This window comes from Heterocephalus glaber, unplaced genomic scaffold, assembly GCF_053883595.1.
Source record: "Heterocephalus glaber isolate CG9 unplaced genomic scaffold, H.glaber_assembly_v1.0 deba00000470, whole genome shotgun sequence".
NCBI classification, from domain to species: domain Eukaryota; kingdom Metazoa; phylum Chordata; class Mammalia; order Rodentia; family Bathyergidae; genus Heterocephalus; species Heterocephalus glaber.
In genome coordinates, this window is record NW_028258145.1 from 16838619 (window position 1) to 16859361 (window position 20743).

The following is a 20743-nucleotide window of genomic DNA, read 5'->3' on the forward strand; positions in this document are numbered from 1 at the left end:
CTGAAGGAAATACATAGGCTTCCAAGGAGTTAGACTGGGATTCTGGGATTTAGTAGCTATACTTTTGGGTATTTAAATTAGGGATAAATGATAGCTCCTTTGTAAGGTTAGTATAAGGTTTAGCAGTTTTGTAGATATGCTGGGACATAGTATGTATTTGATAAATTATATACTTAAATAAACTATCCATCTAGTTTCCAAGTTATAGTATATTTGAACATCATTCAGGTACTCTAACTTAATGAAAGCTATTTTATGATCAAGCGCTCCTACCCACAAAATAGAAAGTGTATGCATTAAAGTTCCTTTCCCCTCAAAAGTGTGCCTATCAGCCCATCTCTGAATCCCAAGGCCCTGGTTGGCGGCCCTCATCTCTACCCTGTCTGTCCCTGGCCTACAAGAGAAACCAAGGTGCTCTACGGCCCCTGTAACAGAGACCTTGTGGGAAAGTGTCCTCCTCCTCAGCTTCTGCAGACATGAGTGCATCCCACCACCAGAGGTGTGCTGGAGAGCAGAAGCGGCAGGTAGGGAGAAGTGCAAGAGCCTTAGAAGTGGTGGCTTCTGCCATCGCAGAAGTGTGAAAAAAGGAAAACTCACCAAAACAGAGTGCCACTCCATCTGTCAGGCTCCTACCTTATCTCAAATCACATGCCATTCTGTATTTGTTGGTCTCATTAACAGACATGTACTTGGCCCTGATTTTAGAACATTCAATTACTACCCCTTCTCCATTTAATGAACACACATTGCTTTCAAGAATTCCCTAATGTTTCTGGCTTGGTAAGCCATAGAATTTCAATTTGGTATCTATTCTACTAACAATAGAGGAACTTCATCTCACCACTACCAACTATTATATTAAACAACTTAAAACAGTAATCCACTCATAGTTCTGTTTAGCAATGGTTTTCAACTAGGCAAAGTGCTTCTGCTTTCCCAGATGATTCTGATGGGACAGCTGAGAACCACTGCCTTGGACTATAAGTATTACTGCCTCTCTTCAAATAAACAATGCTGAACTCTTGCATCATTTCTAAAATGACTGAAATTACTTTTCCCCTTTAGTTTCTACAGCGCATTTTTGGAAAATTTGGAAAAAGTCTATCCTTACAAATGAAAATAGGAAATCTCAAACAGATACACTAACATTTAAGAAATACAGTAGCTTCAAAACTTGACTATCTTCACTTAGCCTCTTCTGTGTCAATAAAGGGCATACTGAAAGACTATTTCATTTACTCTTCTATAAAAAAATCTTGCTCCAATCAACTAAATGAAAATTGTCATGAGCACGGTGAATTAGTATACTGGATGCTAAGTGTGTTGCTAGCCCATGCTCACCTCTAAGCAAAACTGCTCACAGAACTATTTTGTGCTGCCCACAAATCTGTTAACACAACAAAGTGGGCCAGCGTGGGTTCCTGACCTAAGAACAGCCAACACCTACACTGGATGGTAGCACCCAGGGTAAAAATGGAAGGTGGCCCAGTTAGACTCTTGCTGCTTCAAGAGAGGAGACAGGAGCTGTGGGTCATGATGTAGAAAAGAACCTCAAAGGTGTAAGGCAAACCTGTTATGATGGAACAGAAACTGTATGTAAACAAAAGCTGTGAATTAGAGGCTGGTGAGTAGGAGAGTCGATGATGTAAGAGAATGGAGTCACATCATGGCAGAATCTGAGCCTAAAGATCTCTGATCTCTTGCTGAGGAGCACCATCCAATTCTGCTCTTCCTGAGGCCTGGGGTGAGTTCTGGGTGGGAGGAAACCTGGGGAGCTGGTCCCTGAGTTCCCAGGCACATATGTAATACTACATTGTCACATTGTTTGAGCTAACTTGTGTCTTTTCATGTTTCTCCTTATTTGAGATTTCTAAATAAGCCTAATTGGAACATCTAGTGAAGCCATTACCATTTGTTAAAAATAATGCACAATTTTAAACGTCTAGTTCCTTAACCAAATATGGGAATGTTTAATCTGTTCAGTTAAAACTCTCATAAATTGCACATTTGTACTCTATCTTTACATATCAGATGGTAAAACTTACATTAAGTTTTTACATGTCATTTTTGCAAAGACATCATGTATACAAAGATACAGATTCAGTAACAATTAAAAACTTCTGATCTATACTTTCAGGTTTGTTCGATCGTGATATTTCTGATAAGGATCATCAACATACCAGTTTCGCCTCTTCCAGAAGGATGTCGTCATTTTATCTAAGAGTTTACTCTGGGTTTTATTGCAGAACACCATTTCCCTCAAGCGTCTTTTTCTTGCAGCTGTCTTTTTCCATAATTTTTTCTTATAACCAGACTGTGAGATAATATTACAAAGACATTTAGAACATTATATTATGTAGGAAACAACAGATTATTGTCACAACTCATGGTTTACAGGCTCAAATGGGAGCAAAAACAAGACTTTGGAAACATCTCAATGGGGTGTGAGTAAAGAAAGCATGTATAGTTTGAAAAAGAAATATTGAGATAATTTAATATTTTGGAAAATAAAACTAAATAAATCTGGTTAGTGAAGTAAAAGATAATGCTATAATTAGCATAGCTAATTGTATATGCATTATCTCTTCAGCAATCTTCCACAGCACTATTCTCATTTTACAGATGACCCAGCCGTACATTTACTTTCTCTCCCAAGGTGGAAGATGGTCAGGAAAGCAACAGCAAGGGTGGTAACATTCATGTTCTTATTAAGGGTCTGAGTATTACAAGGGCTGAGGAGTACAGTTCTCAAATATATGGCTTCACTGGATTCTTTTTGCAAAATATGGACCAATATTTATAGGAAATACTTTTCTAAGGAGTAGTGAATATAGTAAAACTATTAGCAGGAGTTGTGAAGGAAGAGTTAACCCATTTAATTAACCCAGAACTTCCATATACACCCACGATTATTAATTTTGAAGAATTTATTTTGAAAGAAAAATATAACAAGTTTAATCATAGCCCATTAAAACTAGAAGAGACCTTAGGTGGCACCTTAGTGAATGCTTGGCTAAAACTACATGGTAAAATACAAGGGAGGTGAGATTAGAAACTAAGAGCTCTTAGTTCCAGCTAGGTGTGGTGGCCCATGCCTGTTATCCGAGCACTTGAGTATACTTTTGGGGCCACTAAGCTGGGGCAAGGTATAATAATTGGGAAGTATGAGTAACATGGGAGTTCTAGGGCCCTAGAGACATGGAAAGGAAGGTAAAGAAAACTACCCATTTTATCTAGGACCAGACAAGGACCTGGAAACAAATGGTATGATACCAAAGGGAAGGGTGTATTTCTTTTTTTTTTGTACCGGGGATCGAACTCGGGACCTTGCACTTGCAAGGCAGGTGGCAGCACCACTGAGCTAAATCCCCAGCCCTGTGAAGGGTATACTTTTAATGGTCAAAAAAATTCACAAAATACAATTACAACTTCAGTTCAACTGCTGTTGACCGGTGTAGGAAACAACACAGTGCCATTTCAATGGAGGGCTGAGGATTATTTATATGACAGGCAATACTCCTTTCAATCTTGCAGAAAGTGAGTGAGTGAACCTGTCTTAAGAGTGAAGATTTCTGCTATTGTAATACTTTGTGTTATGAATGCTTACAGGATTTTTTTTTTTCTGGCAACACTGGGGACTGAATCCAGGGATATTCTACCATCAAGCTATAGTCCAGCCCTTTTTTATTTTTTTCAGACAGGGTCTCACTAAGTTGCCCAAGCTGGCCAATCCTCCTGCCTCAGCCTCTGAGAGTGCTGGACTTACAAGCATGCTCTACCACACCCCGCTTATATGCTTTTTAAATATGGAGTCACTTACACAAAGAGATGCCTATTAAGCTGGTAATTATGCACAGCTGTAAGAACTACTGTACTGGTAAGACAAGGGGAAGACATACCATGAACAGGCTCACTGATTTCTACTGTATTTTCCTTTTTATTTTTATATTTTAATAAAAAACTACTGGGTACTGGGGATTAAACCCAGGTCCCTGCACATGCTAAGGAAGCACTCTACTGCTCAGCTATAGACAGGATGTCACTAAGTTGCCCAGGCTGGCCTTGACTTTGCAATCCTCCTGCTTCAGCCTCCTGAATAGCTGGGATTTCTGGCTTATGCCACACTGCCCAGCTCCTGCTGCATTTTAATCTCCTGTTCACAGTGCTTTTTCAATTAGGTAACAGTATGAAAACTCACCCTTCTCCTCAGCCAAAGGCCAGAATGAAGTCGAAGAAACCGATAGATAACAGCTTTCACAGTCTTTCTCTTGCCTTTTCGTGTGCTGCAGTACGTTAGAGTTCTGACAGGCACCATCAGGACGCTGGGAAGCAAGGGAGTCACTCTGAAATAGATCATAAAAATTTTAACCAGCAGTCAGACTGATTAAAGGATAAAACCTATTTCTACACAGTACTCAGAAATGAGTAAGGCTGCTCCACTGGAATGCAGGTAACTTTTAATATATAATACTGCTTCAGGGTGGGGATTTAGCTCAGTGGTGCCACTGCCTGCCTCGAAAGCGGAAGGTCCCAAGTTTGATCCCTGGTACCAAAAAAAACAACAACAACAACAAAAAACTATAAATATATATAAAATACTGCTTCAAACATTCAAAGATGCTATGTGTAAATAGGAATGGCAGCTACCACCAACTGCAAGCATTCTAAAATCTACCCCTCCTGGTGGTCTAGCCCAGTGGTAGAGTGTGTTCAAACATGCACAAAGACCTACGTTCAATGCCCAGCATCAAAATATAAATAACCAAACAAAACCCAGCCCCCATCCCTATGAATTTACCCTACTCTGTTTTAATCACCTGATTTCTATGTTTGTCTGTCTTTTCTGCTGCGTATAGTGCTGGGCACCTGGGGGTGCTTAACTGAATGTTTGCTGACAGAACAGAGACCACACACAGCCCAGCCTTGGAAGCTGAGCATCCTGTCCACTCTTCACTTTGCCTGACAGCTTCCACTGAGGAAACCACGTACACAACAACAGAAGCGTACTCTGGGGCTGGGGGTGTAGCTCAGTGGCAGAGTACTTGCCTACCAGGCACAACACCCTGGGTTCCATCCCCAGTACTGCAAAAGGAAAAAAAAAAAAGAACAAAGTTCTGTTTGGCAGTTCCTACTACTGGCATCTAGGTACACGGATGTCACTCATACTCTCCCACTCAGACAGCCTACCACTGCAGGTAGACAAAGGCTGTATAACAACCTGCCAGGCAGGCAAAGAGTATTATCACCTTCTAAGATGTCTTGTCTTGTAGGCATGAATATTTTATTTCCTTACTTATTTATAGTTTTTTTAGATAGGCTCTTCCTAAGTAATCCAGGCTGGCCTTGAACTTGCTAAATAGCCCAGGATTTCCTTAAATTTGGGATCCTTTTGCCTCAGCCTCCCAAGTGCTAGGATTATAGGTGTAAATCAACACACTTGGCATAAATATTTTTTCTATTCTATTCTATTTCAATGCTGGGGATCAAACCCAGAGCCTCATGAATGTTAGGCAAGTGCTCTACCGCTGAGCTGTATCCTCAGCTCAGGTATGAATATTTTAAAATTTTGTCTAAGCATCATGTTCACTGAAATGAACTCTACCTATTAAGGATCATTCCAGTATATCCATATGTCAGATTTCTGACAGATGTGACAAGTCTGGGAGCAGAAGAAACAACTGGTATGTGAGTAAGACTAAAATGTCCAGTGAACAGTGCAGAATGGAGACAGGCATTCTTGGTATTGTTTCGATAGGCTGAAGATGCCAAAATATTCACAGGCCATAAGATTCCTGTAAAGACATAGAGAAAAACATATATTTAGTATGATATTCCAAAATATGCACTGACATCTAAAATTAATGGATCAAAGCAAGTATTAAACATAATTAAAATGTCTTGAGCATCAGACTTACCTTTAGAGCTTTCCACCAACTTTATTGAGGTATTGCTTACATTCCATAAAATTACCCATTTTATGTGGTTCAATTCAATGACTTTTAGGATATTTAGGGATTATACAACTACCATCAAAATGCAGTCTGATGCATTCTGGCTCTATATCCAGTACTAGGGGACAAGGTATGCATATATAAATTCTCATCCCCAGATCTTATACTCAGTGCAGTGGCAGGTCAGAGACCTGAAAGTACAAGCCCTTCTTGGAAAGGGAACAGAAGAGCAAGAGAAGGATACATGAAGACAACAGAAGAGGCACTTGAGTTCTATTCTTGAATATGAACAGGCCCTTCAAGGAGGAGGAACACATACTGGAGAGGATGAGCAACATTAACAAACATCTAGGGCTGTGGTGGTGAACCTACAGTGTGTGTTGCAGTGGGCTGTTTGTTATCATTGCTCTAAAAAGTTATCGAAGCTCTAAAAGGTTTGCCATCACTGGTTGAGGGGCTGACACTCTCGAGTGTGTGGGGCAGGGGACAGAGGCTACACATTGCTTCCCTGACTATAGCAGAGATGCCCAGGAAGCAGCAGTGGGATATGAGAAGGGGCAGGTGGAAGGTAGGGATGTGTGGACTAGATGTGGTCCTTTTTATCCATCCTTCCTGCTGTGCCACTGTGCAAGTCAGAACATCCGAGTGGAGTCAGAGTTCTGTGAGTGATTCTGAGTACAGTGTGGGACTCAAGAATGTACACGTTAAAAAAATTCCACAAGATTGAAATGTCCTAAAACTGGAATGTGATGACGGCTGCATCTCTTGCACTGTACACATAAAGTGAACTCTATAGCATGTAAATTCTACCTCAGTGAAGTTGGATTTTTAAAAAAGCTGCATCTGAGTCTGATCAGCAGGCAGGACTACTGTCCACTGCATTCATTTCACTGACCAACCTGGACAGTGTGGTGCTGACGTGAGGGGCAGGGTTTGAATCACACTGTTTAGGTTCATACTCTACCTCTACACTAGCAGTTTGTCCACAGGCAATTTATTTAACCTCCCTGTGCCCCAGTTTCCTCAAATTCAAGTTTGGTTAATTATAGACAGCAAAATGAGATGAAACATAAAGTGCTTGGAAGAGTACTTGGCATAGAGAAAACATTTAATAAACCTTAACAGCAGATAAAGAGCTGAGGAATGCCTAGCAAACATGGCACAGGCATGCAACACTTAATATGAAGTATGTTTGAGACCAGCAGCAGCAAGTGATTTCATCACTGTGTGGAAGCTTAAGAGTATACTTGCACAAACCGAAACAGTACAGTCTACTACATGCACAGGGCTATTTGTTAACAGCCACAGTCATATATGTGGTCCTTCCTCAACTGAAGTGTCATGCAACACATGACTGTGTGTTAGCAGGTAGCAGATGAAGACAGCGACTTTGCTTTTCTATTATCCATTAAAGACAATAATCTTCAAACTGAAAGGGTAGCATTCTGAATCCAAGATTCAGAAAAATCGATGAGAGTCCTTAATATCGGCCGTCGGAAATCAAATTCTCTACTTAATGCTGGAATTCAAGTATCTGGGTATAAATAATTTATATTTCAAAGAACTCAAAAGATTTTCAGATGTGATTACAAAGCAGATCTTTGAAATAATAAGTGAACTAAAGAGAAGGATTGTAGACAAGAAAATATTCCAATTTTCACAGGTCACTGGCTCTTGTTAAAATATAAAACCTCTCAGAAATTCTTAGAAAACATCCTGAGTGAACTGAGCAAATAGTACGGAACATACAAATGAGTAAACTACAGGCTCATGTGCAGAAAAAAAGAGGTTAGAACAGAGATTAATAAATTCACAGGAAAATAGTCAACTAAGGGTCAGTTTCTTTTTTCTTTTTTTTTGGTACTGGGAATCAAACTCAGGGCCTTGCACTTGCCAGGCAGGCGGTGCTCAGCTGAGCTATATCCCCAGCCCTTAAGAGTCAGTTTCTTGGCCAGATGTAGCTCAGTGGTTCTGCCACCTGCCTGCCTTGAAAGGTCCTGAGTTCGATCCCTGGTACCAAAAAAAAAAAAAAAGTCAGTTTTTTTAAAAGAACCAATTTAGTTTCTTTTTCTTCCCAAGTGTTGGGCAACTAAATAAGCACATCACTTTGGAAAACTTTGGGAATATCAAGCACTGCTGAATATACACATATTCTTTGACCCAGCAATTCCAGTTAGTTTTACTTTACACACACACTCCTTAGAAACACTCTTGCACTCATGCACCAGGACACAAGGTCAATCAGCTTTGTACCTAATGACCCCCAAACTGGATACACCCACATGTCTATCATTAGAATGGAGAATTATAGAATGGGCACATAAAAGCTTATATTATGGCAATGAAAAAGCATTAGAGGTACATGCAAACTGAATAAATCTCATAAAGTAAAAGCCAGGCACAAGAACACATACTGAACAATTCCATTCATGTAAAGCTCAAAGCTAGGCAAAACAATGTTATTAAAGGGTATACATACAGATGCTAAGGCTACTACAGGAAAAAGAGCAAGCTGATAATTATAAAAAATGAGAATAGTGTTCACATTTTGGGGAAGAAGGGAATTTTGAGAGTGGAGAAGGGGCTTGTCTTGACCTGGGTTTTAACTACACAGGTTTGCTTTCCAGTTGTTCAACCATTCATACACATTATATGAATTTTTCTTTATAGGTATTATGTTTTGTGCACACAAAAAATATCCCACATATAAAAGCTCTTCTCTAACACTTAGAAAGTTTATATTTTTTCTTCTTGATCTTATTTTTTATCCTAACTTTTTATGTTAAAGTAGCTTATCATCCTACCACACTGAATGATTTTTGGTACTGGGGATCGAACTCGGGTCCTTGCACTTGCGAGGCAAGCGGCGGAAGCACTGAGCTAAATCCCCGGCCAACACACTGAATGATTTTTAACTTTTGCAACAAGTCCTGCTTTCACCCCTGTATCTCCCAATTAAGAAACCTTATGCTCCCCATTTTACTGAACGCTGTAGTTACAAATTAGTCAGGACTCTCAAGCTTACTGTGTCCCAGGCACTACGCAAGATACTTTTCGCGTCTGAGCTCATTTAATGCCCAGATAGGCGATATTATGTCCACTTTACGGCTGTAGAATCTAAAATACAGATAAATTAAATGACTTTCAAGGTCAAGGGTCGTTAAGTGGCGGGCTCTAATTTGTACATCAGAAAGGTGCCGCTTTTTGGGCCTTCCTCATCCCCTTCACCCCAGTCTCTCTGGGCTGTTTGCTAGAGGAGGAGCTCATAAAGAAGCCGAGAACGTGAGACACAGACCAGCATGGGTACGAGTGCGTGCTGCCAGCCACATTGACACAAAGAAAATTAGAAGCAATCTTTGGCCCCTCCCCGAAAGATTCTATTTTTCCTGTTAACCTCCAGAGTAAACACTCCACCCCACACCAGTTTTCCGCCCTGTGAAGGCATAAATGGACCACGTTGCTCTTCACTGACCTGAGGCGGCTCTCACAGCTCTCCCTAACACAAAGGACGCCATTTTGCTACAATCACCTACGGTGGCCGCCTGGGGTTTAAAAGCTCCAGAGCAAAAGAATGAAGAAAAAGCAACCGGGGCAGAGTCGGGGGCGGGATAAAGGCGTGGTCAAGTCAATCCTTATTGAATGTCTACTAGGCGTGCGTCAGGTTCTGTCCTACGCTACTGCCAAGCAACTGCCCAGAGTCCTAAATATATAGAATATATATGAGGGGTAGGGGACGGCCGGGGCGGGGGGGGGGCGGGGGCGGGGATAATCCTCCTGCCCCAGCCTCGCAAATAACCCGGATTGATTACAGAAATGCATCACAAGCCCCGCTCTTCTGGGGAGGGGTGTCTCGGTAAGTTTCCCAAACTGGCCTAGAACTCCTGGGCTCAAGCAATCCTTGTGCCTCAGCCTCCTGAATAGTTGGTATTGCAAGCGTCTGGCTTCTCAAATAATTTGTTAGCATGTGTTTGAAAGATCTACTTAAACTACACGATATATTCGAAATATTTTTTTGTGCTTACTCATTTCAGAGAATAATATTGATTATCCTTTAAAAAACTGGAAGATACTAGGATAAATGAATGGGAAAAATAGCAGTAATATTAAAAATCCTGTTGTTTTGCTGTTTCTTTGAGACAAGGTTTCGCTGTGTAATTCAGACTAGCCTTGAACATACTGTGTAGCCCAGGCTGGCCTTGAACTCACGGCGATCCTTCTGCCCCAGCCTCCTGAGCACTGGGATTACAGGCGTACGCCACCACATCCAGCCAAAAACACTGGAAAAAAACCTGCATGCCAACGATAATCAAATGAATGGCAATAGCCTAAGGATGCCACACACACACTCCACAGACATTTTTTACATATTGTTTTTCTGGTATTGGGGATTGACTCAAGGGCCTTATGTGTGCTAAGCATGTACTCTACTATTGAGCTATACTCCTAGCCCCATTGGTTTTTTAAAAAACTAATAGCCCTCATTTCGTAGGGCAGAACCTCAACTCTGTATGAATTATTCTACATTCTTTATTTTATTCCTGAAAATTAGTAATCACACATACTTTTTCTTTTTTTGTACCAGGGATTGAACTCAGGACCTTGCACTGTTGAGGCAGGCGGCAGAACCACTGAGCTAAATCCCCAGCCCTCGAACACACTTTTTCTGATGTTCATTTTAACAGGGAAAAACAATAAAACACTGTACCATCCTATTCTAAAATCTCCTCTGTAAGAACTACCTAGAGATAGTCCATGAATTACAATATACAACATTTATTTAGTAGCTGAAATGGGTAAGGATCAAACACTTTTGGGAGGGGTGTTGAGACAAGGTCCCACTATGTAATCCAAACTGACTTCGAACTTGCCATCCTCCTGCCTCAGCCTTCCAAGTGCTGGGATTACAGGTGTGCATCACCACAGCAGGAGTTCACACTTAGGAAGATAAATACAGAACTTATTAAGACAAGACTGGCCGGGGATTTAGCTCAGTGGTTTTGCCACCTGTTGCGCAAGCTCAAGAACCCGAGTTCAATCCTCTGTACAAAAAAAAAAAGACAAGACTGAAAAAGATTCTTTAGAAGAATCAAAACTAAGGAGAGGAGGGCTGGTAGTGCTCTCCCCCACCACACCCCATAATTCCAGTTACATGAGAGAGTGACGCAGGCTGAAGCAGGTTGAGGCAGGAGGAGTGGCAACTTCAAGGCCAGCCTGGGCAACTTAGCAAGACCCTGTTTAAAAAAAAGAAAAGAGGCTCAGGAATTTAGCTCAGTGGCACTGCAGCTGCCTGGCAAGCACAAGGTCCTGAGTTCAATCCCCAGAACAAAAGAGAAAGAAAGAGAAGAAATAATGAGGAATAGTCGGGTCCAAAATGCGGCTGTGACGGTACCTGGCTGTAGAAGAATAAGAGTGCTCACTGGCATTGAGAAGTCCAAGGATACAGGCATATCACCCAATATGATAGCAGTGGCAGGGATAGGGTCAGATTGCTAAAATTACTAAAGAACACGGGAGACTGCTTTGGAGGCTGGTAGACGGGAAAGATATGAAATAGAGTATCATGTTATTACTAAAACAATGAAAAGCATAGGACACACACACATATATATATATATACCAACATACCTATCTGATTTTAGATTTTCAAATCTATTTCTCTATTTTGCAAATGAGAATGGTAGTGCGATCAACATCTAGAGAGAATAGTACAATGAGATAAATTACCTAATTAGGACTTGAAAATACTTTGCAAACACCATAGACAACGTACAACTTATCTGGTCTCTTATATTGTGATACGATACTAAAAGTATTTATACTGGAGTTTACATGTCATAGTAATACATGTTTAGTATTTAATGTTAAAAGTGGAATACTTTGAAGAGTGTTTCTGCATAGCTTTCCCTATCTTTCAAGCTATGCCACAAATTGCGGCCACGTTTTTTTCTAAAATAAAAACGGAGAAAGCATGTGGTATAGTCTGGAGGCGTAGAAGTTGTGGAGCCAGAAAATCTGGCTTCCTAACCATGCTGACATTACTAGACACAGGAATGATCGATCCGCACAACGGTCCCTCCATTGTTCCAATAAGGGTAAATCCCCCGGAAAAGAAGTCTTCAAAGGAAACGCGCAGACGTCTCTAACTTGTCCCAGTCGACTCCTCCTACGAAATATCCAGCTGACAGATACGGGTGACTTTTTTTTTTTTTTTTTTTTGCAACCGGGGATCGAACTCGGGACCTTGAGCTTGCGAAGCAGGCGGCGGAACCATTGAGCCAAATCCCCAGCCCGGTCAACATGTTTTTGCTTTGATTCTTCTAACAGTCACGTGGGTTTTTGTGTGTGATCAAAGCCCACATTCTTTTTTTCCAGCTCACCTAGTAACCCGAATTCCGAGCAAGGACGGAGAGCCGGGAGCAACCCGGGAAAAGAGTCCGCCCTTCTGCCTCCTTCTGACCAATGGTCTCGGACTTGGGTTTCTACAGCCTGGGCGGGCGGGGCCCACTTTCTCAGTGAGGCCGGGTCTGGGCGAGAGATGGAGGCCGCGCGTGCGCAGTGGCGTTGGCTGCCCTTCCGGTACGCCCGGCGCAGAAGCTGTACGGACGGGGGTACGCACCCACGCACGCACGTCCTCCTTCATTTGCGCCGGCCGCGGCAGTTCCCGCGTACACCACCGGCGCTGTCCATTCTGTCGAGATGCTACGGGCCTGTCAGTTGTCGGGCGTGGCCGCTGCAGCCCAGGTGAGCGCGGGGGCTCCCGGAGAGAGCGCAGGAAGAAAGCTGTCTCGGGACGGCCAAGGAAAATGGGGAAGGCTTTGGCGCTGTCTAGGCCCGGGGGCCAGGGGCATATGTCGGAAGGGCCCGGGGAGGGCCAGGGAAGCTGCCCACTCCGGAGTTCGCTGGGCTGGGATGACTTGAGGGTTACTGCTGAAGCGGGCTGGGGTGTGGAGAGGTAGTAGGGAGGCGGCGCGGGGCGGGAGGCGCGGCCTCGGAGACTTGTCATCCAGTCAGCACCGCGCTGCCCGCGGCAAGCACCAATCCTGCCTGCTGTCCTCCGAGCCGCCGGTTGGGCGCGTGATGAGTTTCCAATGGTGAAGGTCGTAGCGGGAGAACTACAGTTCCCAGCAGGACGCGTAGCCGCAGCTTGTTGCATCTTCAATAAGGAGGTGCCTGGACTGCTTGAGATCCAGTCCGTGTTTTAGGGGTCAAGGTTGTAATTAACTGGGAGAGATTTTCTTTTCGTAACTGAGAACACCTTTCCGCTATTTTAATTCTGAAAAGCAAAAATGGTTTTCGTTTATGGAGCTTAAACTCCTGGTACTTGAAGCAGGACAGAAGTCATGACCTTGTGCTCATTTGTGAGATTAGCCTGAGGATCAGTGTCTCCTGGCGCTGGGACAACTGTGGCTGACATTCAAAGAGGCATCTAGACACCTAATTTTTTTGTTGTTTTAGTCTTGCATAACTGTCAAAGTAACTTTCTAAAATTGACAATAAACCTATTTTACATTGCTCATGATTTTAAGAAAATTTGTATTTTGGCAGTGTTGTATTGCAAAACAAATAGTGACTCGAGAAGCATTTTTTTTCAAGTTTGCTTCTCTATTCATTGCTAGGGTAGGAGAATCAGCCTCTTCCATAGGAAAATGGGACCCATACTGGTTTTCTATTGCTGTGTAATGAATACCACACATTTAGGAGCTTAAAACAGTGCCCATCGATTATTTTACAGTTTCTGTAGGGCAGAAGGCTACACATACATGTGTAGGTTCTCTGCTCAGAGTTACACAAGGCTGCAAACAGAAGTATTAACCATGCTGTGGTTTTCATTTGCAGATCAAGGTTTTTGTCCAAGCTCATGCAATTCCTGTAGGATTGAAGTACTGGTTTTATTGCCGGCTATTGCCAGCCACTGCTCCCAGCTTCCTGAGGTGGCCAGCAGTTTCTTGCCATAAGGCCCTCAGAGATCATTCATAACATAAATGGTTGCTTTCTTGCAGGCTATAGGAGCTTGTCTCTCACTTCAGAATCTCTTCCCTGACTTTGATCTCTAGACCCAAGGTTTAAAAGACTTAATCAATGTGATTATGCTACATTGGTCTGTTCTCACTATCCCAGTCATTCTATAGTATTTGATATTGCTGCTTCATAAAACTTGTTACATTTTTGGCTTTTCTCATATAGTATCTTAGACCCTGACTTATCCTTTATCTCTCTCATTATCTATTACTGAGTCTGCTTTTTTACTTCTAAATATACCTTGTCATCTTTATATATACTTTTAACTAGGATTATATCAACTCAGAATTTAGCCCCTAGCCAGATGACTCTCTAGCCTCTTTTTAGCCTTGTACTTATATTTCTGGTTTTGTCTTTCTTTTCTTTTTTTTTTGAGACAAGGTCTTGCTGTGTACCCTATGCTGACAGGGCCTTTTACTTGCAGTCCTCTTGCCTCAGTGCTGAGTTTAGATGTATGCATCTTCCCAGCTTGTATTTGAATTTTCTAAATTCTTTTTTGATTTTGTTTTATTGTATTTATTTTTCCTTTTTTTGGTACTGCAAATCGAACTCAGGGCCTTGCATTTGCTAGGCAGGCGCTGCACTGCTGAGCTATATCCTCGGCCCTCTTGTTTGATTTAAGTTACACAGATTATTCCATTTCATCAGATTCCATCTTCTTAAACATCTTTCCTGCCTTTACTATTTTTCAAAGGCAATTGTTTATATAGTGGTTAGTAAATGCTTTTTATTTAGTTATTTACTTTGGGATTTTTTTTGGGGGGGGTGGGTTTTTTTGTTTTTTGAGACAGGGTTTTGCTTATTTAGTACAGGTTGACCTTGAACTCACATATGGCCCTGAACTTGCAACAATCCTCCTGCCTCAGCCTCCAGAGTACTGGAATTACAGATGTGTGCCACCATGCCTGAATAATTGTCTTTTTTTTGTTTTTTTTTTTGAGACAGGGTCTTGCTATGTAGGTTCAGGCTGACCTTGAATTCATTATGTAGCTCAGGCTGGCCTTGAACTTGGAGTGATCCTCCTGCCTCAGCCTCTCAAGTGCTGAAATTACAGGCATGCACCACCATGCCTGGCTTTAATTAAGTCTTTAAAAAAATACATATCATGTCATGCTCTTCAGGGACATCTCATCACATTGGGAATAAAATCTAAACTCCTTACCATACCACCAGGCCCTTTATGATCTGACTCTTTTCACGTCTTAATATCTATTCTGCCTTACCCTTTCTTCTAGTATCTCCAGCATATGCCCTATTGCATTTTCATTTGGTATTTAACTTCCCACACATCTTTGCTGAGTTCATTCCCTTCATGCAGGTGTTTTCTCAAATATTACCTTCCTTTCAGAAAGGCCTTATCGAACAAAGACTTAAGGCTACTTTCCCCATCCTTGCATCACTCTGTCTTTGCCCTAACCATGCTGTTTTTCTTTGTAGATTTTAGTACTGCCTGACATTATAATGTTTATTTATTATGTGGTTATTTTATTTAATGTGGTTTTTTTGGGGGGGGGGTCGGGTACTGGGGATCAAACTCGGGTCCTTGCGCTTGCGCAGCAGGCAGCGAAACCACTGAGCTAAATCCCTGGCCCATGTATGTGGTTATTTTAAATGTGTGCTTCAGAGGAACTGTATCCATGTTGTTCACTTCTGTATTTGCAGTACTGACGGTCCCTTGCTCCTAGTAGATGCTCAACTAGGAGCATATTTGTAATGTGTTTTAATGACAGAATGAATGTGTTCTATGAATTTTTCTTAATCTCTATGGGTGCATATGACCTCCTTTTAAGCCCTCCATAGATTTTGGTACCTCTTGATTACTCAGGGTATTTATTACTCAGGGTTCTCCAGAGAAACAGAACTGGTGGGATTTATTATAACTTATGGAGGGGCCGGGGATTTAGCTCAGTGGCTCTGCCGCCTACCTCACAAGGGGAGGGTCCTGAGTTCAATCCTTGGTACCAAACAAACAAACAAACAAATAACTTATGGAGGTTGCCAAGTCCAAGATCTGCAGTGTGGGCTGGCACACTGAAGACCTAGGAGAGCTAGTGATGCAGTTTTAGTCAATAGGCCAGTAGCCTGGAAACTTGGAAGAGCAGCTGGAACACTTTCTGTCTGAAGGCAGTGTGCTGGATTATTCCTTGTTTCTTTTTGTGTTCAGTCCTTCAGTCCAGCCGATTGGATGGACTCACATTACAGAGGGGAATTTGGTTTACTCACAGTTCATCAATTTAAATGTTTTGTTTTGTTTTGTTTTGTTTTGAGACAAGGTCGCTTTGTGTTCAGGCTGGTCCTGAACTCACTTTGTAGCCCAGACTGGCCTCAACTCCTGGCGATCCTCCTGCCTCCACCTCCTGAGTGCTGGGATCACAGGTGTGCGCCACCACGCCCAGCCCTACCAGTTGAAATGTTAATTGTATCCAAAATACCTGCCAGCTTGACACAGAATTAATCATCACAGATAGTATCCACTTATTCTTTAAATCTGGGTTCATCACCTTGAATTCCCTCCATGCTGCTAGTATTGAGTAAAAATGGATCGTTCTTATTCTTTTTCCAGAAACTTGCTGCAGAACTGTGATCCTCCCTGGGTTTATTTCTGTGTCCTAACACTTTTTTCTTCTCTTAGACCCAGTACTGCATCACCAGGCCCAATGTTTCTGAGGTAGGCATTGGGTTTGGAGGACTTGGGCTTTCAACCTAGCCTCACCTTCTGGACTACAGACTTGGGAGTGGTCATTTGCATGTGTAGTAGACTTTCTGCTTGTACCTTAAAAGGAGAGAAAGAAACATTGTTCTTGAAGGTCAACCAAACAAGCTTATGTAACTAAAGACTGAGTTTGATAGCCTGGCTAATTTAGGATTGCATTCAAGAGGGGGGTAGGCTTCCAACCACTTGTGCTAGCAGTTAGTTTAGTTCAGTAGATTATGCAGCCTGCTGTTTGCAACAACACCCATATAGAAGCCTTTTCTTTTTTCCTCATTTTCTTATCTATAGAGTAGTAGCTTTAACACCATTTGGAAATACATTTTATATAATTCAGTATACTGAGTGAGAATATATAAAATATATTCACACATATTTAAAGACAAATCTAAAGAACTATCAAGTTTGTTCTTTTGCTGACTGATTCTTTTGCTGCCATTTCAATAACTGAAGAGCACTTTTTCTCTTAGATGTAGAATATGCTTACATGGAGAGGTAATCCTGCATTCGTATCAAACTTACTGGATTTTTGTGAGATATGCTTTTTAACCTAAGTGCATGCTTCTTATAAAAGATGTTAATAGAAAAAGTTATAGTGTTGCATATTAATCTGTATTTCAAATGTAGAAATGGCCATCAACTTTGAGTGTCTTTTGTTTATGTGAAAGAAATCTTTATAAAATCCACCAAACACTGTCAGTTATAGCAATCAGCAAAACTGAGAACCTCCAGATAGGGTTCATATGAGGAGACTTCTGTTAGCGCCTCCATTTCCAGGTTGTAATGCTGGATTATGGTTTCTTTGTATATGTTCACTTTAGTTTGGTAGAGCTAGGGAATGGATGGTCTGTACAAGAACATTACATGAGAATTTTATGTTTTTTCATGCTTTTTTGCTCGTTAAAATTATGTTTCTGCAGGTTAGAAGCAACAGTGCTAACCTTACAACATTTATTGCAAGGTTATATGTCAAGGCAGATTGCTTTGAAACAGTATTGTCCTTTCTACACCATAGGTCATTATTAATAAAAAATGATTCCAGAACTCAGAAGTGGATAATATTTTGTGCATTAAAAGTTGGGCATTTAGATTATATATAATTCAGTAGAGAACTCTGAAGGCATACTTGGTATTTGGCAATGACTTCTTACATATGGCACCAAAGTATAAGCAACAAAAGATGAAACATGATCAAAATTTAAGACTTTTGGGCTGGGGATTTAGCTCAGTGGTTTTGCTGCCTGCTGCGCAAGCACAAGGACCCGAGTTTGTTCCCCGGTACCAAAAAAAAAAAATTTAAGACTTTTGTGCATCAAAGGACACTCAAAAGAATGAAAAGAATAAGAGAAAATATTTTCAAATAATATATCTCACAAGGGTCTAGTATCCAGAATATGTAAAAAAACTATAACTCACGACAAAAAGACAACTCAAAAAAATGGTAAAGGACTTAAAAGTGGTCGAGAATTACATGGATTGGGCCGGGGATTTAGCTCAGTGGTTCTGCCACCTGCCTCACAAGCGCAAGGTCCTGAGTTCGATCTCCAGTACCAAAAAAAAAAAAAAATTACATGGATAGACTCTCAATATCCTTTGACACTAGGGAAATGTAAATCAAAACTACAAGGAGATACCCAGTTCACATTCACTATAATGATTATAAAAAAACAGAAAATAACAAATGTTGATGAGGACATAGAGAAATTAGAACCCTCAGACATTGATGGGAATGTAGAATGGTGCAGCTGCTACAGAAAACAATTTGGCTGTTCCTTAAAAATTTAAATATAGAATTAACTGTATAACTATTAAACCCTTCCCCCCACAAAGAAATGAAAACCTTTAGATGAATGTTCATAGCACTATTCACAATAGCCAAGTGGTGGACAATCCAAATGTCCATCATCAGGTGACTAGATAAAATATCATATATCCATATAATGGAATATTAAATTCAGCCATAAAAATAAATGACTTACGTGCATGTAAGTGTTACAGTGTGGATGAAAATGAAAAAGAAACTTAAGTTTCCTTTTGGGTTGATGCAAGTGTTCCAGAACCAGATGGTGGTGAAGATTGTATAGCACTGTGGGTGTATTAAATAACTGAATGGTTAAAATTGTGAGTTTTATGTTCAGGGAATTTTGCCACACAAAGAAAAAAACCTGCCACTAGGAATTTGTAGATGGCCAGAAGTGTAGAAGCAGAACTCCACACACAAACACACACACCCCTACACACCTACACACACACACACACACACACACACACACACCACTCTTACCTCAATCTTGAAGAGGCTTCCCTTGGCCAAAGACAAGACAATAATGACTTTTCAAAAAGATAACAGTTACAACTGATTTAAGTCTATGGAAAGTGTTTAAATCTGTAAAGTAAAGAAGACACTGTTTTGATTAGCTATAGCTAACAAGCCACTGTGAGCTTAGGGTAGAGCAATATTAATTGCTTCACTGAGTTTGGGCTTGCTTAGGTTCAGCTAGGCAACTCTTACATCTTGGCCCTCATGAGTTTGCAGTCAGCCTCTGGGTGGGGATAGTGTCACATCCAACTCTTCCTTACTGTCATGCCTGGCAGTTGATGCTGACTATAGCTGACACCTCAGCAATGACTGTTGGCTGAAAGCTGACATGTGGCATCTTCATGTTTCTGGGCTTCCTCACAGTTTGACAGGTGGGTTCCAAGAGCATGTGTGATGAGAGGCAGAGCCATGCAGAAGCCATTTTCTCTATGTCTTATTCTCAGAAGGCACAGAGCATCACTTTTATTGCCCTATGTTAGTGAATTATTAACAGTCTTTTTCTTTTTGTTTTTTTGAGACATGATCTGCCTATGTAGTTCAGGCTGGCCTTGAACTCACTATGTAGCCCAGGCAGGAGTCCATCCTCTTGCTTCAGCCTCCTGAGTGGTGGAATTACAGGTGTACACCACCATACTCAGCTCAAAGCCTTGTTTAATAGAAGGGTACATAGAATTCATTTTAGACAGGCAAATTTTTAAAAGAGCATTTGGTACAGAAATAGTTGCTGGTGATTTTCATGGAGCCCTCCAGCTACAACTTAAATCCCTCCCAACTACAAATACCTTCACAGACTTCTCTGAGACCCTCTGAAATTTCATGTCATCACAGCATTGGAACCAGGTTCTTGTCATCTAAATCAGATCCTGATGTAGATAAGACATCTTGAATATAATGCATTGGGGATATCTCCTTAAGTCATTCCTTTTTGATGGTGTTTCATTGAATTGAAAGCATTTTTTCCGTCCTTAGTGGTACATAAAAAAGTTTTTTTCTTTCTACTTGAGAGAAGATAGCCGAAAATTTAGTATTTATTTATTTATTTTGTACTGGGGATTGAACTCAGGACCTTGCACTTGCCAGGTAGGCACAGCGCCACTGAGCTACGTCCCTGGCACTACACTTAGTTTAAAAACAGGAATATCCAGAAATATTCTGGGAAGTAGGGACTAGAAGAGAGGACTAGCCCTACCAGAGTAAAACCTAATTCAAAAATGCAGTAGTTAAAACATTGAGCTCTTAGTTTGTGAATAAATAGATCAGTAGATCAAAATAGGAAATCTAAGTTCATTTAAGAATTTATAGTCTAGCCTAACCTGAACTCACAGCGACATGGCAGCCCTAGGTGCCTTGGGCAGGCAGGAGTAGGAGACTACATGACCAGCAGGGGATGTTGAAGTCATGGGGACTGGTAGGTATCTGAAGCAGCAGTAGGACCGGCAGAGGCTTTGCAACAGAGTGACCAGAAACACTGAGAGGCAAAATTGGAAAAAAGAAAACATTCATCTTCTGGGAGAACAGATTATTCTGCTTGAACAACTTGAAGCAGAGAGAAAACATTATGATTTGAATGTAAAATATTCATGGGATAAGCAGTGCAGAGAGAGAGTGGATGAGCATTTGTATTGATGGAGAATAACTTAGTGAGACCTGCAGCCTTTTTTGTCACTATCCTTTTAAGCTTTACCAGATAGAGGGCAATAGGTTCTATATTCTAAGTTACTGTTTTAAAAATTCTTTGTCTGG

The 20743-nt window shown here is 41.2% G+C and overlaps 2 protein-coding genes across 14 annotated transcripts in view; one reads left to right on the forward strand and one right to left on the reverse strand.

Moving 5' to 3' along the window:
- Window positions 1–1946: 1946 nt before the first annotated feature.
- Window positions 1947–13211, reverse strand: Mrpl35 (mitochondrial ribosomal protein L35). Of its 2 annotated transcripts, XM_087204278.1 has the most exons (4): window positions 9424–9566; window positions 5603–5792; window positions 4199–4343; window positions 1947–2314 (listed from the first exon to the last, which is right to left on the reverse strand). In XM_087204278.1, the coding sequence occupies exons 1-4, from the start codon at window positions 9464–9466 to the stop codon at window positions 2126–2128; spliced, it is 567 nt and encodes a 188-aa protein (XP_087060404.1). In that variant the 5' UTR covers window positions 9467–9566; the 3' UTR covers window positions 1947–2125. The 2 variants fall into 2 exon arrangements, with proteins under 2 accessions (XP_087060404.1, XP_087060403.1); XM_087204277.1 differs by lacking the exons at window positions 1947–2314; window positions 4199–4343; window positions 9424–9566 and adding an exon at window positions 12329–13211 and having other exon boundaries at window positions 5607–5792.
- Immt (inner membrane mitochondrial protein) overlaps window positions 12540–20743 on the forward strand; it is a 43066-nt gene continuing 34862 nt past the window's right edge. For 7 of the 12 annotated variants that reach the window (XM_004844581.4, XM_087204270.1, XM_004844582.4 and 4 more), the window contains exons 1-2: window positions 12541–12692; window positions 16603–16638. In XM_004844581.4, coding sequence (XP_004844638.1) covers window positions 12648–12692; window positions 16603–16638 — 81 coding nt within the window. In that variant the 5' untranslated portion in view covers window positions 12541–12647. Of the gene's footprint in view, window positions 12693–16602; window positions 16639–20743 lie in introns of all 12 variants that reach the window. The other 5 variants (XM_004844584.4, XM_087204268.1, XM_087204272.1 and 2 more) reach the window with 1 other exon arrangement.